The sequence below is a fragment of the Sminthopsis crassicaudata genome, chromosome 3, assembly GCF_048593235.1.
Source record: "Sminthopsis crassicaudata isolate SCR6 chromosome 3, ASM4859323v1, whole genome shotgun sequence".
NCBI classification, from domain to species: domain Eukaryota; kingdom Metazoa; phylum Chordata; class Mammalia; order Dasyuromorphia; family Dasyuridae; genus Sminthopsis; species Sminthopsis crassicaudata.
Window position 1 is genome coordinate 639,275,985 of NC_133619.1, and position 17,803 is coordinate 639,293,787.

At 42.3% G+C, this 17,803-nt stretch overlaps 1 protein-coding gene across 2 annotated transcripts in view; it reads left to right on the forward strand.

Annotated features, from left to right (window-relative positions):
- Nucleotides 1–11,210, forward strand: part of ZC3H4 (zinc finger CCCH-type containing 4) — a 53,590-nt gene extending 42,380 nt beyond the window's left edge. For both annotated transcript variants that reach the window (XM_074306945.1, XM_074306948.1), the window contains 2 exons: nucleotides 10,246–10,301; nucleotides 10,623–11,210. In XM_074306945.1, coding sequence (XP_074163046.1) covers nucleotides 10,246–10,258 — 13 coding nt within the window. In that variant the 3' untranslated portion in view covers nucleotides 10,259–10,301; nucleotides 10,623–11,210. The remainder of the gene's footprint in view (nucleotides 1–10,245; nucleotides 10,302–10,622) is intronic.
- Nucleotides 11,211–17,803: the final 6,593 nt, after the last annotated feature.

Below are 17,803 nucleotides of genomic sequence, written 5' to 3' on the forward strand. Positions count from 1 at the left end.
TCCCCGTGGGCCCGTCCTTCCCCCAGCTCCCTCGTGTTGCTCACCGTCCTCCAGAACCCCAGCTTTTCAGCCTTGGAGTCCTCCCGAATCTGCTCCTCCTCAGGCCCCACATGCAGACCTTGGCGCTCCCGGCTCCACCCCCACTCTCAGAGGATTGCCCCTGGGTCCCCCCCCTTCCCAGGACCCCTGCTTCCAGGGTGACCCCTAGAGCCCCTTGGACATTGCTGAGGTGGGACCTGTGGCCCCGAGGGCAGCATCTCTACTCTTTCCCCTTCCCCATTCCCGCCACAACACAGGCTGGCTTCCTGGTCCTTCCTGCACACACCATACTCCCCCCTCCCATTTTGTCTTTGCTCTGCCTGGCTCCCCCCAACCCCTCCCTCCTCATCTTCATCTCCTGGAATCTTCACATCTATTCAAGGCTCAACTCAAGCGTCTCCTCCTCCAGGAAGCTGCTCCTGATTACCTCCCCGGCCTCCCCCCTCCCCCCAGCCCCGATCACTTTGTATTTATATTTATGCTCTTTATACTTTGTATTACAGACTGGACAGTGGCTAGTTGTAGCTCCCCTCCCCACCCCAGAACCACAATGGAAGCTCCTTGAGGGCGTGAACTCTTCCATTTTTGTCTTTGTAACCCCCTCGCTCCCCAGCTTCACCCAGTGTCCGGCACGAGGTAGCTGCCTAATAAATGCTGATTGAATTGAATTGCACGGAATCATCACCTGCCCTTTGGATAGGTCATAGAAGTGCTGTCGTCCCCTTTGGGGGATACCCGTGGCTGGCTCCGAGCCCGCACACCGTGGCATGGGCCGCCTGCAAGGGGGCTGCTAGGGGCCGGGGGCTGCCTCGGAGCGCTGAGTGTTTGTGCGGGGGCTTCCCTCAGGAGGCTCCCCCAGGCCGGACTCGACTCCCCCTACCTTGTCCCTCCCTGCCGCTTATCTCGAGTTCACAAACACGTCTTCAGTTCCTGTGATTTGCTGATAGTCCAGGTCAGACAGATCTCCCGGCCTCTGTGGGAGCCCAGGCAAAAGCAGAGGAGAATAACAGGATAATAATAAAGCACTAATCTTTATAAAGGGCGGCTGGGTGAGTGCTGGGCCTGGGTTCAAATCCAGCCTCAGACCCTAGTTGGGTGATTCTGGCCAAATTACTTTACCCCCCGTTTGCCTCAACATTTCCATCTGTAAAATGAGCTGGAAAAGGAAAAGGCAAAACCAGGAAACCCCGGACACCACTAACTGCTCCACGACCCCAAAACACTGATGTGTGTGTCTGTACACAGATGCAGACAGTGCTTACTCTGTGCAGGCACTGTGCTGAGCATGTAACGGTATGATCCCCATCTTTCAGATGAGAAAACTGAGGCAAGCAGCGCTTCAGGTTGGATTTGAACACAGGCCCAGCCAGCTATTGGCTTCATTGGCCCTAGAGGAAAGGCGCTTGTGGTTGGAGGCTGCAGAGGGGCAGACAAACACAAAATGCAGTCTGGGACACCCCAGTCTGCTCTCCAGAGAGGAGCTTGGGCTGGGCTCCACATTGGACAGGAGCTTGGGGCTCACGTCCCGCAGGTCACCCAGCCAGCCTCTGCCAACATGGTGACCTTCAGACTCCCCTTGCCCCATGACACAGCTGACCTAGTACAGAGGAGTCAGATGTTGTCAGGACCTGGAGTATTGAAAGCAAGCCCCACTTGGGGCTCATCTTCCTTGAGGTGACTTTCAGGGAGAACCAAAGGACAGGGACTGTTTTTGCCTTTTTAGCCTCAGTGTTTAGCACAGTGCCCGGTACACAGTAGGTGCTTAATAAATGCTTGTTGACTTTTAAAACAAGGCTCTACTTTACCCCTTTTTCTCATACTCTTAATTGTCCATACCAGGCTCAAGCCAGCATCCAACTTCCTGGTTTGCAAGATGTTCTTCTCCAGTTAACAGTCTACCTTTTGTCACGAATACCTTCTCCCAGAAGTTTTCCTCAGTTCAGGACTTTTTGGACCAAGAGCATTGAAATGGAATTATGAATTCTTTTACCAGCAATGCTCCAAAGCGTCCCTTCTACAGCTTCCCTGGGGAGTGTAGAACCTATCTCAAGGCACTTGGGCCTCCCACCCAGGAAATCACCAAGGACAGGCCGGGGAGTTGGATTCTGTTATCTCTGGTTCACAGGCCAGCCCAGCTCATTTGGAGAGCTTCCTTCCTCACTGTTTGCTCACCAGTTGGTTTTCTTTTCTCTCGGCTGCAGTAATTAATGAGTCTGGCTAAATTGTACAGGATGTGGTGAACCCACATGTATGGCCTTGGATGTACTGAATTATAATTATGGTATTGCTTTATATATTACGTAGATATAGTACTATTTATAACACTGTAGAGCTGTTGCTAACAATGATAACTAGCATTCTCATTGTGCATTAAAGTTTACTGAGTGATTTGCTTATTTTTTAGAGGGTTCCTTACAACCCTGTGTAGTTGATAGAACAGGTACTAATAACTCCATTTTACAGAGGGGAAAACCAGGTCCGGAGGGCTAATTAAGGGCTCATAGTCACACAATAAGTGCTGGAAAGTGGGTTTTGAAAAACCGAATCTTCCTGATTCCAGCTCCCAACAGAAGGCAAATAACTTCAGCTGGATGGACTCGGGCAAATCTACCGAGTAATAGAGTGGTTAAGGTCTGTCTTTGTCAGAGTGAGTCCCCCCCCCCCCAAGTGGTGATGAGGGCCACACATGGATGTGTCACTACCTACGTATTTATCTGGGTGGGTTATCCACGCATGGCTGTCCAGTAGAAAGCTAATCTTGGAGCTCAGGAAAACCCAAGTTCAAAGTACTGTCTTGCCTCATCCTACAGAAAGTCATTCACTGAGGAGTGCTTCGGGGCAAGGAGATGCTAAATTTCAGAGCAGCTGCTAGGTACCTCAGGGGTTTCCTATGATAATAAAACCTCAAACATGGTCCCCTTTCACTCCCCATGCAGATCTCTGTCCACTGATCAGTCACTAATCTAGCATTAAATCAACTCATCAAGTTAAAAGTCTTGCCTTACATTCAGACAAAATTAGACAGCTTCAATTTCCAGTCTATCTAATCCCATGGCATACATTTAAACATTTCCAATCTTAGCAGCCTCCTTGGCTCTCTAATGACCAAACACAATTTTCTTGTGACAGAGCTTTCCTTAAAAGCATAATCTAATTAGGAGAAAGTGGAAGGAAGCGCGACTTTATTTTTAGACTTTTGTGGAAAACATGTAATAGATAATAATGATATACAGCCCAGTACCCACTCATGCAGGCCTGTGATCACAGCACAGAGAAGTCCCCTGGGGCAGCTTATTTGAAAAGGGAATGGCCTACTCCCTGATATTCTGCTGGGCACACGTGAACTCTTTTTTTTGTTTTATTTTGGATTCCTTTTCCTGTTTTTCTTTTTTTCCTATTTTTTTTTTTTTAATAAAAGAAAACTAAAGATAAGGGGGTGGACTTAGAATGTGGTCTGTGGCCCCAAACTCCAATGTGCAGTGACATATCCAGAGTCGTACAGCCAGGTGGTGTCAGGGGCCAAGTAATGAGCAGCCAAATCCCAAGTGCTGCCCAAAGCAGATTAAAATGGAATCGAGACAAAATAATGACAAAATGAATATACCTTTCAATGTAGAAAATTGTGAATTTGTAGTTTTCCAAGTCGGTTTGTTATCTATCTGTAGGGAACCATTTTTATTGGAGTTTTGACGCCATTGATGTGGAGAGTGCATGATGCATTGTATGTGGGTTTACAATATACATGCATAAATAGGAATTAATATACATGTTATATATGTGTAAACATGTGTTTATATGTGTGTATACATATATGTGTTGGGGTTTTGGGAGGCAATAGGAATTAGGGACTCGCCCAAGGTCACACTGTTAGTGGCAGAGTCAGATTCTGAACTCAGATTTTCCTGATTCCTGGCCCACATTCTATCCACTGGGCTTCCTCGCTGCCATGTGCACGCACATATACACGTGTGTGTCATGCTTATCTATACACATGCCCAGGTATATATGTATGTCACAGATACCCTTGTGTTCACACTAAACATATACACACACTTTTTAGACTATTTTTTCATATCACCATCAGAGTCGTGTTCTATCTTTTAGCCTAAAGGGCCACAGCTAGGTAGCATGGGAGGAAGGGTATAGGTAGAGCCCAGAAGTTGGCGGCAGGAAGCCCTGAGTTTAAGTCTTGCCTCAGGCACTAACTTTAGCTGGGTGACCCTGAGCAAAGCATTCCTCCTTGTGTCTCAAGTTTCCTAATCTATATAATAGGAATTATGATGATGGGACTTACCACCCCCCAGGACTCCTGCTCCGCCAGCAGGAAGGTGCCATATAAGATGCTAGCCAACACAATGATTGGCACCTGCTCTATCACACGTACGGACTAAGGGTCCCCTCCCTCTAAGCTCTCACCTGTCACTGTCACTCCACTCATGGCAGAGGCGTTTCTCAGTCAGCCCAGGATGTCTGTCCTTCATCATCACCCCAGCTGACACGTCCACCGAGCTTTTTGGGTCAGAAATCATTTCTCCTCTGGTCTTCCCTCAGGAATCCTCCTCAGGCGCTCCAGTCGGCATTATTTCCATTTTCCAAATGAGAACGCTGAATCTGTGTAACTTGCCCCAGGATCCCACAAGTAGTAGCAGTTCAGGAGATGAGATTTGAACTCATGTGTTCTTGATTCCAAGCCCAGCTCTATCCACTGGGCCACACTGCCTTAATAGGGGACAGGAAGATGTTGATTGGGCGTGAGATAGGATGATAAATAGAGTTGTTCTTGAAGTTGTGTGTTCAAATCTCGCCTCTGACATAGACCAGTTGTATGACCTTATGGGGTAAGACACTAGCCTCAGCTGAAGGAGGTCCCTTCTAGCTCTAACTCTAGGCTCTTAAGTTCTTGATGGCTTTTACTGGTGGGATTCAGCAACCACAGATGTTCCTTGTGGAAAGTTAGGGAAAGTCATGATTTAGATTCAGGAATATGAGATCAAATTCTGCTCCTGACACGTCTTGGAGCAAATCTGTTTCATCTCGCTTGAGTTTGTATTTCCTCATCTATAAAATGGGGATGAGGCTATCTCTCAGTGGTAGTGAAGCTCAGTGAAATGCAAAAGACAGAAAAGCATGGAGGTAGCTCAGTCCCAGGGAGGTCACCCACCCAGGATTCGGAGGTGGGATAAATGGCAGAGCTGGGAATTCAGGTGTCCCACACTGCCCCTAGTGAAGACGTCCCTGGAAGGTCTGTGGGACCGTGAGACAAAAGACACTGAGACACGTGAGACAAAAGGCTTTGAGAGGAGACTGTCTTTTTTTTTTGTATTTCCCTTTTCCTTCAAGGGATCCCAACAAACCTGGGGAAAGACGGACCTGGCTTGGCTTAATTCACAATCTCTGAACGGGGACGGACTCAGAGGTCATGTGCCAGCCTGTCCTCAAGTAGGAAGCCTTTCTTACTGTTCCCCACAAGTGGTTTATCTGATCTCTGTTGGAAGACCTCTACTGAGGGGTACCTTATTACCTCCTGAAGCAGCCTATTTCACTTTTGGATAGCTCGGTATATTGGAAAGTTTTCTTTTTTTCTTAAAATATGCACCCATTATTCTTCATTCTGCCCTGTGTGCCAAGCGAAACAAAGCTGGCTAAAGTAAAGCCGCTCCAGTACTTTGGTAGATATATGACATGGCCTTGCTCCCCAATCCGAATCTTTTCTTTTCCTGGCTGAACATCCCCAATGGGCACTCCTCATATGTCCTAGTCCCTATATATTCTATATATCCCTAAATATATCCCCTAGTCCTCTTCTGCCTCCTCAACACATTCAGTTTTGTCAGGACCCTCATGAGATATGACCCTAGAATTGGTCTCTGTCTAAGGACCCAGGACACACCATGGCTAACATCTCCCTAGCTCTTTAAACGACACTTTTTCGAAGGCAGCCAAAATCTGCGTGCACTTTTTTAGATCGACATTTATTACTTTCCGTAGAGGGCCGGAACTCTACATCAAACTAGAGTGATTATATCATTATATCATACTAGATATATATAAACTAGAGAACTATTCTCTCATCAATTCCACTGAGTTAACACCTTGTCATAAGTATCCTTGTTTTAAGTAGACTTTCCCAGAGTTCGGCCCTCTATATCTTCCTCTCATCCAACTTGCGATCCGGAGAGAATCCGGATGCTTTCCCCTCTCTCTCATGGTAGAGACTTGGTGCATTGCCTCTACCCATCGGATGAACACCAGTGTCGGGCTGAGGTTATTCCAAGCATTCAAGCTTGCAAAAACTCAAAAGTGTAATTTCATTTACGAGTCAGTGCACACAGAAAGAACTTGCATAACTAGTACAAGGGCTGGCTTTTAGGGAGCCTTCTATCTCTATGACTTACAGGGCTGCCCTGGATGGGACTCCTCCAGGGGGGAGGGCTGCTTTTTTTCTGCTCCATGCTCAACTGCCTTAGCTCCTCAATTTGGCTGGTTTCTGCAGTTCCACAGATGTCCAGCAGATGGCACACATCACCTTCCAATCCAAATCCAATAAGTGTTTATTAAGCATGCATTATTTCTGTTGTATTTGGAGGTACAAAGACACAGTGAAGAGCTATTCCTGCCCTCAAAGAGATTAAATTCGTCTAGGGGGATGTTAAAGTGCAGCCCCTGACAAATATTGGCTGTATGTCCCTGGACAGCTCACTTTGGGGGTTATAGGCAGGAATGCCTGCCCCGCGTTCAGGGAATTTCTTCACCTGGAAGTCTCTTTAACCAATGAAATCACAACTCCGGTCTCTATTCCCCATCGTCATTATCACCACGATCCTCCTCCTCCTCCTCTTCATCAAGACTAATAATAAATTCAGGTCCAAGTTCAATTTTCTTAATTCAGTTGTTTAAACCAATAAAGCCATACTAATTACCAGGCCCTGTGCCAGGCACTAGGGATTCAAACAAAACAATCCTTGTCCTCAAGTTGTTTATACTGTACTTGGGAAGAGGAGGTAGCAGAAAACCACAGCTATGTGAAATAGTGGGCACAAAATATGTACCTGGGCAATGAACCAGATTGTGTTAACTTTTCTCAGATGAAAATCTGGGTTGAAAGTCATAAGGCAACAAACAAAATGAACTTTGAAAATCCCTACAAGATGGAGCCTTATCTGATTGCCAAGAATACATGCATTAGTCCCATTGACCCTGTTTACATTATATACTCAGTTCTTTTCATCTTTCATTTTATATAATTGGAGGTTATCTATCTTACACAAAGCTGTCTAGCCCTAATGGCTCCATTTTTTGGTTCTAAGATCCCCTCCAGATCTGACATTCCATGTTCTAAGATTCCTCCCATCTCTGACGTTGCCTATTCTAAGGGTCCTTCCAATTCTGACCTTTTCTGTTCTAAGGTCCCCCTCCTGGATCTGACATTCCATGTTCCAAGGTCCCTCCCAGAACTAACTTTCCATGTTCTAAACTTCTGCCAGATCTAACATACTTTATTCTGAGTCCTTCTAACTCTGACATTCCATGTTGTAAGGTTCTCCTCAGCCATCCCACCTGCACTTGGAATCATCTCTAGGCCTAGAATTCCCATTTCAGGAGGGAAAATTTTTTCCCCCTCTGTCTTTTCTGTATTCTATATTATTTTGCTACTGTTAGTTGTTTTACTTTCCCCCTTTTTCTTATTGTTGTTTGGGTGGGTTCACACTTTTATAAACACCAAGATGAATGTAAGACTCTAAGGAACTTTATAAAACTTGTCAAATTTGTACAATTATGTGTTTAGGGGTGAGTGTAAACTCCGGGCCCATTCACATATAGAGAAGGCATGGGACTTCACAAAAGATTATTTAATAGAAACTACTTTCATCCTCAATATAGTCATTAGGGAGCCCTACTCCCTTAACTGATATATATATAATTCTATCAATTAAAGGGCAGATAATAGACATAAAAAGGTACTAATAGGCCAGCCAAGTACAGGGACAAATCTACACTGTTTTTAAATGTGGGAAAAGTTTTTTGATTAAATTAAAAAGGGAATCTGGCCACTAACTGGGTAAATATTGGAGATGCCCTAGTGTCGCTTAAAAAGACAAGCTAGCCAGCTCTGAGCAGCAGTTTGGGTCAGAGAGCAGCAGTTGGAGTTCGTGATCTCTGCCTACCAGAGGGCAGCAAGCATGGGATATGATGGAAATTCACTTCTGGGAGCTTGTATGTTATGGTTTTAGGAGTGTGGACTCCCAGAGTGGGCTTTGTATCTGAAGGTGGTAGTCACCCTCAGGAAAGATAATCCAGAGATAGGTTAAATACTTTAGTACAAGTTAGGTGGGAAGAGAAAAGAAAGCCACTGTCTACACTCATCTCTTTATATTCTAAAGCCCTTTCTAGCTCAAACATTTCTAGTCAAATGACCTCTTCAATCCTGATAGTATATAATTTCAGGTCTCTTGCTCTGACATGTATGTATATACATAGATATAGATAGGTATTTATATATGCATGTGTACACATATATGTGTGTATACAATTAATTTCCTCCCCAATATATCTAAAAACAACATTAGTCTTTTAAAATTTTGAGTTTCTAATTCTCCCCCGCCCTTCTTCCCGTCTTCCCTCATTAAGAAGGCAAGCAATTTGATATAGGTTATACATGTGCAGTCATGCAAAACATATTTCCATATTAGTCATGTTATAAAAGAAACCACAGACCAAAAAACAAAAAAACACCCAACAACAAAGTAAAGCATTCAGATTCTGAGATCAGTTCTTTCTAAGGAGGTGGACAGCATTTTTCATTACGAGTCCTTTGGAATTATTTTAGATTATCGTATTGCTGAGAATAAACTAAATCATTCAAAAGTGATCATTGTATGATATTATTGTGATTGTGTAAAATTTTCTCCTGGTTCTGCTTGTTTCACTTTGCATTATTAATTCATCCAAATATTTCCAGATTTTTCTGAGAGTATCTTGCTCCTCATTTCTACATATTCATATATTTATATATCTCATGTATCTTCTTAAGAGTATAGTGATATTCCATCAAAATCATATACCACAGCTTAGTCAGATGCTCCTGAACATTTTGATGGACATCCATAGCTCTGACTTTCTATATCCTAAGTTTCCTGTCAGCTACGACATTTTGTGTTTAGCTCTGATAGCTTGTATTCTAATCCAGGGATTCTTAGTTTGGGGTTCACAGGTAGACATGCCTCTGAATGTTTTTGATAATAGTAGTTGATCTCCTTTATAATCCTATGTATTTTATTTTATACATTTCAACATATGATCCTAAAAAGAACCATTTTGGATTCACCAGTACCAGTAGCCATAAGGCTCCAGAACCCCAAAATGGTTGAGTCCCCTGTTATAAAGTATTGACTAGGATCCTTCTAGCTCTGATCTACTATGTTCCATATTCTAAGTTCTATCTCAGCTCTGACATTCTCTGTTCTGAGGTTCCTTTTATCTATGATATTCTGTGTGTGTTCTTTTGTGTGTGTGTGTGTGTGTGTGTGTGTGTGTGTGTGTGTGTGTGTGTGTGTGTGTATGTATGTATGTTCTAAAGTCCCTTCCAACTATGTCACATTCTGTGTTTTCAGATTTTGACCAATTATGTGCTCTTAGGACCTCCCCAGCTCCGACATTCCATGTTCTAAGGTCCCTCCCAGCTTTGAAATTCTGTGCCTCAAGAACCTTCTGAGCTCTTGACATTCTACTCTCTAAGATCCATCCCAGCTCTGATGTTCCAGATTGGATGGAATATATGATGCCTCATTTAATGAGGCCTCAGAACTTTCTTGGCCTCCACACCATATGACTGACTTAGACTGAGTTTGTGGTCCACTAAATCCCATACTTTTTTTTTTTTTTTTTTTTTTTTTTTTTGCTGAGGCAATTGGGGTTAAATGACTTGCCCAGAATCATACAGCTAGGAAATGTCAAATTCGAACTCAAGTCCTCCTGACTTCAGGGCTGGTGCTCTATCCACTGCGCCACTGCCCCAGTTCCACACATTTTTTCATATAAGTGACTATCCAACTATGCTCCACTCAAAGTTGTATTTATAAATAAAAGTATATTTATAAGTATAAATATAAATACTTTTTTAACCCAGATTTTATCTTACTGTATTTGGTCCAATGCTGATTAACACTAAGGTCTTTGCACTCATATTTTTTTTCCTTTCCCTTCTAGAGATGAGAAGTGATGGTGGCCAGGTTTGATGGCTTGCTGATGCTTCTTTCCTCCAGGTAAGTATGTGAAAATCAGTGTCACGTTCCCTTGAACACATTTCCTGGTGCAGACCTGCTGCCTCTGCTTCTAGTAGAACCTTTTCTCTGGTGGACCTGGACTTTCTCTTGGCCCCAGGGAGCAAAGTCATTGTAGCAGTCCCGGGGTAGCCATGTCTTCTCAGGCCCCATGTAGGATTGACCATGAGTGAATACAGTCCTGAGTGAGCCATTAGCTCTCCCCAGTCACTCCCTCAAGTGTACAAGGTCCTCAGGGTGGGAATCTTGATTCCACAAGGCTCACAAGGCTCACAACATTCTCTCTTCTGTCATTTCTTGTAGAGTTTCATCTTGCTCCTGCGCTTCCCCAGTCCACACTCATTCTGGGCATGAAGGATGGTGGCAAAACTACAAAAACGTATTGTTCCTGGGAGCACTCTTCAAAAGAGGTTCCAAAATGCCTAGCCATACTTGTTTGTTTTTAAAGAATTGTAATGGATAACTTCTGTTTTTACATCACTTTCATTTTTTAATATATCCCTACCTTTTTCCCCTATCCAGTGACCTGTCCCTTCTACAAAGGATTAAAAAAAAAAAAAAAAAGGAAAATCAGAGTGGGAAAAATTCAGCTAAACCGATACACAACTAAGGCCAATGGTTTATGCCACGTTCCCACCTTTCACCCCTCTCTTTCTGCCATAGCTTCTTCTCTCTACAAAGAAGAGAAGGAAATATGATTCTTATGTCTTCCCTGGATTGGCAGCACTTTTTAAAAAAATTATTTTTTATTTTGAACTTAACCTCCTTACCCAAGAGTATTTCCATACGTACAACAGATCACAAAAAAGATTCTATATGAAATCATGACTGTCATATTGCTTGCTTTTAAAAAAAAAAGTACATAATAAATTCTATGTTATTTTCAAAACAGTCCTGTTTATCTGTGTTTCTTTCAGTACTTGCTTTTGTTCTCTTCAACACATTTTCAATGATGTTACAATGGCCCTCCTTTTTTTTTTTTTTTTTTTTTGCATTATTCTTGCTAACTCCTTGTCTCCCTCTTTTATTAAAAACTGAAAGAAATGGAAAAAAAACCCATTTCTTGATGAAAATAGAGTTTCTAGCAATCAGAATCCTTACAGTGGCCCTATCCCAAAACATGTGATTCTTTACCTTATATATATTACTTCTCTTTCAGGAGATGGGTGGGTAACAGAGCCTTTGGAGACATGGTTGATTACTGCATGGCTCAGAGAGCTTAACTTCTTCAAAGCAGTTTTCCTTTAGAATGCTTCTGTCTTTATATAATTTCTCCTGGTTTTACTAACTTCATTCTCCTTCAGTTCATACCATTCAGGATTCTCTGAAATTTTTTCTTTTTGTCATTTTGTATGTCGTAATAATATTCCATTACATTCATATATCATAATGGGTTCAAATATTTCCTGGTTGTTCAAGAGACTATCTCAGGCATCCTCTTCCTAAGATTCTAGGTCTTAGCACGTATTTTTAAATTTTTTTCCCTTTGAATCTTTCCTACTCCCCTTTAAGAATGAGGAATTTGTTTTTGCTTATCTACCTTCCTCCTTTTCTCTTTTAACAGCTTACCTTTTTTATCTTTGGTTGTATTTTTATTGAGTTTCATATACTTCTACACTAAACTTGTGTGTGTGTATGTGTATATGTGTGTGTGTGTGTATGTGTATATGTGTGTGTGTGTATAAAACAGTAAATTATTCTTGGTTGTAAGCTTTTATCTTTTGCTTCTTAGAATATTGCCAAGATCTCCTTTCATTTAAGGAAGAAGCTTCCAGGTCTTGTATGATCCTACTTGGAGTGCCTTGATACTTGAAACTGCTTCTTTCTGAATCCTTGCAATGTGTTTTCCTGGACATGGGAGCTCTGGATTTTGGCTATGGCATTCCTGGGATATTTCCTTATGGAGCTCTTTTTAGGAAGTGATTAGCAGATTCTTTCTTATCTTTGCCCTCTGATTCTAATAAATATAGCTACTTTTCATGATTTTTTTGGAATGTAGAACCTAGGTTTTTCTTAAATCATTTTCAGGGAGTCCAATGATTTAAAAATTATCTTCCCCCCTTTTATGTCAGTTGATTTTTTACATATATGTATATTTTATATTTTCTACAATTTTTTTTCAATCTCTAGATTTTTGTTCCAATATTTATTACTGTTACACTATGTCATTGATTTGTTTGGGCTATTTTAGTTTTCTGGTGAGTACTTTACTGGGGTAAGCTTTATCATATTCTCTTCTAAGCTATTTATTCTTTTAGTTTTTTTTTTCCTATAAGAAGCTTCTCCTTTTTATTCTCTTGCATTGGTTGCATTATTATAGTCCTTGATGTAAAAGCTATTTTTTTTTTCTTTTGAGTTTTTGGTTCTAGTTGTTACTGAGTTATATTCTCCTTCTTTGGGGGTACAATAATTTCTGATATTGTCTGGTGTTTTCTCTGTCTCTTTAGCATTAATTTTGAATTGAGATTTTGCATGAGGGTCATATGTGCAATGCTCTACTTTTGGGTAAAGTGGTTGACGTAGCATGGTGTCTCAGGAATAGCATTGCCCAGGTTCCTCTGTCTCTTAGGGTTAGACCTGTCTCTGATGTCTTAGGAAACAGTATTAGGATCTATGTGCTGGTTTGTGCTCAGTCCTCACCCTGGAGCTTGCTCATGAAAGCCTCCAGTCTTGCTGGCCCTGAACAGGAGGACTTCAGTGTACAATTCTTCAGTTCATCCCCTGGTTGTCCTGGATTATCCTGTGCTGTCACTGGCTTTGCAGGGAACTCCCTTTCCAATTGCCTGTGGGCTTCTGGTTGGCCTTTTGTACTGTTGTTGCCTAAGAAATGGTTTTTCATTGGATTTCTTGCTCATTATTTGGTCTGGTATGAACTTAACCCTTGCAGATACTTTCACCACTATATGTTCTATCATCTTATCTCCTCCCTCTGGGAGATCTCTACTCCTGGTTAGGGATTTAATTCTTGGTGACTGAAGGATTGGTCATTTCCTCCTGGAACCTCCATTTTTAAGGAATAGCATTTAGGCTACCAATGGTTCTTCCTTTATTCCTCACTGGGCCCTTCTTGATGCTCTGGACATGTTTTCCTCCCAAACTTTTCAAAAGCACTTAAAAATTGTTTCAGACAAAATACAATATATAAATTTCACTTTAAATTTTTTTCTTACACTACTCTAAACAGAAACATGCTTTAATAATTTTTAATATTACATTGAATTAAAAAAAAACCACCTCTAATGAAGGCTCCATCTTCCCCTCAGAATACAACTGTCCACATCTGAAGTATCACTTTGACATATGTGGCACATTTACAAAACAACACAGCTGCTACTGCCAAAATTATAGATCAATAGAATATTAACTTTGAGTCTTATTAGGTAAGTAGAGTAAGTAGAGTAACAATGTTATCAATTAATGTTGCAAATAGCTGACTTTTTTCTTTTTAAACAGAGAAAAATACTGCAATTGTTGGGGTAGGGAAGGGGAGTGAAGCTTGGAGCTTCTATTGTGTAAATTTCTTTTCTAAAACTAAAAGTTTTTATTGATTTTTTTTTTGTTTTTTTTGTACCACCATAATTTCCCCTGATATCCCTTACTTTTCAGAAAGCTATCTCACATAACAAATAGTATCTTTTAAGACAAGAAAAAGGAGGGGGAATCAGCTTAAGTGATCAGGATGTTAAGAAAAGTCTGACAATGCAAAAAATATATGCAATTAGGAACCTCCTTACCTCTGAAAAGGGGATGTGTCTAAGAATGTCTTCTCATATTTCTTCTTTCAAATCAAGCTTGTGCTTGATCATTTTGCAACATTCACTCTGGATTTTGTGTGTGTCTGGTTCTCCTTTCTATTCACATTATTATAGTAATTGTGTATATTTTCTTGGCTCGGATTACTTCCTTTTACATCAGTTCATGGAGATCTTTCTATATTTCTCTGTATTCACTGCATGCATCATTTCTCACAGCACAGTCATATTCTATTGCATTCATGTATCACAGCTTGTGTAGCTAGTTTCCAATCAATGCACATCTACTTGGCTTTCCATTTCTTTGCTATCACAAAAATTCCTGCTTCAAATATTTTGGTAGATAAGGGGATTTTCTTTTTATCAAGGGCCACTTTGGGCTATAAGCCTAGTAATGGAATCTCTGAATCAAGGATAAGAATATATTAGCCCCTTCATTGGCTTAATTCCAAATTTCTTTCCTACGTCTTTTCCAGATTCATCAGCCCACCAACAATACCTCAGCAAGTGTTTGAGGTCGGATTTGAACTTGGAGCCTTCTGATTCCAGAGCCAGTGCTCTATCCACTTATCTGATTTTTAAAATATATCTTGGATACTAGATCTTTATAAGGAAAATTTGGGTTTTTTTGGAAAGGTTTTTTTTTTTTTTCCATTCAACTCTTCCATTCTTATCCTGTGTATTAATTTTGTTTATGCAAAAGTTTTTTTAGCTTCAAGTAATCAAAATTATATTTTCAGTTGCTTCTACTAACCAAGACCTTTTATAGTTTTTGTTGTTGTAGTTTTGTCCACATCTGTGATACTATTGGTGTGAGAAAAGCTCAGTGTGGAAATTCCATCCATCTAAGTGTATCGGCAATTCCTCTAACTTAATGCTTTAGAGAGCCCTGAAAGGTTACGTAACTTTCCTGTCAGGTGTTGCTGTGTTCTAAGGCTGGTCTTCTCTCCACTATATCATGTACAAGGGATCTGAGGATAGAAATAAAGTAGCCCCTGTTATTCAGCTCAGTCCTTATCAAAATAGAAGTCAATGGATTATGTTCACCCATATCTGAAATTGGGCTCCATACCCAGAACTTCAGTCAATTGGTAGGACACTATGTCTTACTGTCGATGGGCCCTACTAACCTAAAATGTAAGATATTTCTGTTGTCTTTCATTCTCCTGCCCCCAGCAGCATCCATGTGTAACCCAGAGGTCTCATTTAGGTCTAATGAGGTCTAAATGAGACCTCAAACAACAATGGTTTGACAAATTAATAAGCCAGTAAGCATTTATTAAGCACTTCCTGCATATCAGGTACTTAAATGCTGAGTTAGTTATAAAAAAAGTTAAAAACTTGACTCTAGCCTTCAAGAGACTCACATATTAATGGAGGAGACTGCTATACTTATAAGATATTGGTAAGACAAATGGGAGTAATCTCAGAGGGAATTATTAACTAAGCATTACTAATGCTTCTTGAAGAAGGTGGAACGGGAGCTGAGACTGAAGGAAGCCAGCAAAGCCAGAAGACAGAGATGAGGAGGAAGTGCATTCCAGGAATGACGAACAGCCCAGGCAAATGCCTGCAGGTGGGAGATGGAATGTCTTATTTGTGGAGCAGCAAAAAGGCCAGTGGCTGCAATTTAGAGCCATAGGAGTAGCATAGGAAGAGCAGAAAGGGGTGAAGGAATTGGATGATGAAGGGCTCTGGATGGGAGATGTCTGAGAGCCTTGGAAGTGAAGCAGTCTGGGAAGGGCACCTCCCCCATCCAGAAGCATCATCTTCTTTTGATTTTTCTCCAGAAGGGTTTGTGGAATGAACACTTTTGTTTCATCGAGGCTGGTTTTCATTCCCAGAGGAGACACTTGACCCAGACTCAAATCATCCGCTTGTACCTGGATGCTTTTAACAGAGCCAGTATTTCTCCAGCCCTCTTTCTGCATGCTTTTTTAAGTCATCCCAAACATAATAAAGTCTTCCAGGAAGGCCAGCACCTCCAGGTGGTTCCTGTCCCCGGCCTCCCCTTCCATAGACACTAAAAAGAGAGCCTTGAACGGTCCTTGCCCTCAAGCAGCTTATCATTTATCGTGGGGATGGTGAAGCTCGGGGGCCCAGGAAGGTCTATGCAAAGAAAGAAGCAAGCCCCCAAAGCAGCTGAGGAAACCTTTGAGTAAGGAAGGAGGCCTGTGAGGTGCCTGAACTCTCCCACTTAGGAACTTTTGAATCTGGAGCTGTCCGTGACATTTGTCCGTGATTCCCTTTCCTGGCTGTGGGCCATGGGCTGGATGCTGGCATCCCATGGCCTGTCTGCCCCCAAACTCCCAGGACCCTAAGGGTATTCTGCACTGTGTCTGGTACATGGCAGAAAGACCAGCAAGCTGCTTGGGGGGCATCCTGTGACTTGACCAAAATGAGCTCAGAGGCTCCACCTTAGAGACACAGAGAATTCATGTGAACCTTTGGAGTGGAGATGGCCGTAAATGCGCACATCTCGTGTTCGTTTGTTGCTGCTGCCATTCTACCTTGCTTGTAGAGCTCAGGGCCATCTTGACTGTGGGCCGTACTGTGCCACTGTCTCTCGTGTCCTGACCATGGGCTATATTGTGCCCTTGTCTCCTGTATCTTGCAATCGATTCGTGTTCTAGAGAGACAAGCAAGCAGGTAGGCAGACACATAAAGCATTAACTGCCCAGTTTCCTAAGTAAAATGAAGTGCTTACAGTGGGTCTTCCAGGATGTCACAGCAGGCAGCTAAAGGCACTCCAACAATTGCCCCTTTTTGGCTGACGCTCTCAGATCACCCCAGTGGCAAGTTCTAGGAGGCATCAAAGGCTTCCCATTAAAATGACAATAATTATCCAGGCTGAGTTTCTTTGGACCATCACAAGGACTGAAAGATGACCCATCTGGGCTCTGGGATGGATCCTTGACCTTGCTCTCAGTCAGCCCTCTCCACAAAGGGGAGCCTGCTGTGGCTCACTGCCCACTAGACTCCTTCCACAATCCCGATCACCCTAATTTCTCTGTGAGGGATTTGATCTTGCTCAGCAGTGGAGGACACAGTGAGTGGGAGCCCCCTACCCACCACATTCAGGCTCTGTGACCCTCTCTGAGTGCACGGTTCAATAAGTTCCACTTAACATTTGACTGAGCTGCCATTAATGTCAAAAGCTAAGTAATGTAAGAGATAATGGCTGCTGGAGCCAGGGCGACCTGGTTGATCCACTAGCTAGGGACAAATTCCTTCCCCTCTCTAATCCTCAGTTTCTTCATCTGTAAAGCTGAATTCGGTGATTCCCTATGGCCTCTATTGGCCTTTGAGCTATGTTACTTTAAAGAGAATAGAAGATAAATACACACCAAATGAGACAGTGTCTGTTGAGTGCTTTGCACTTTACACATACAGGAGGTGCTCTATAAATGCTTATTTCCTTTCCTTGCTCTCCCTCTTATCCTAAGCCCTTTAACCCAAGTTATATCCCATCTCAGAAGGGTGCCAGTGTGCTCACCCCAGCTACCAGGAAGTGCTACAAATGAGAGAACTGCCCACCAGACAAATCCAAGAGTCCCAAGTCTGCCAAACACTGGACTTTCCATGTGAGCAATGTCCAGTAAAGCTCTCAAAGGCTTCCTGGGTAAGGGATGGTGTACTCTCAGGCATCGGCAGCTGCTTTTTCCTTTTTGGAGAGGATGAAGCTTCAGAGTTCAAAAAGTGTTGTTACTAGTTGTCCAAAATTTTTAATAC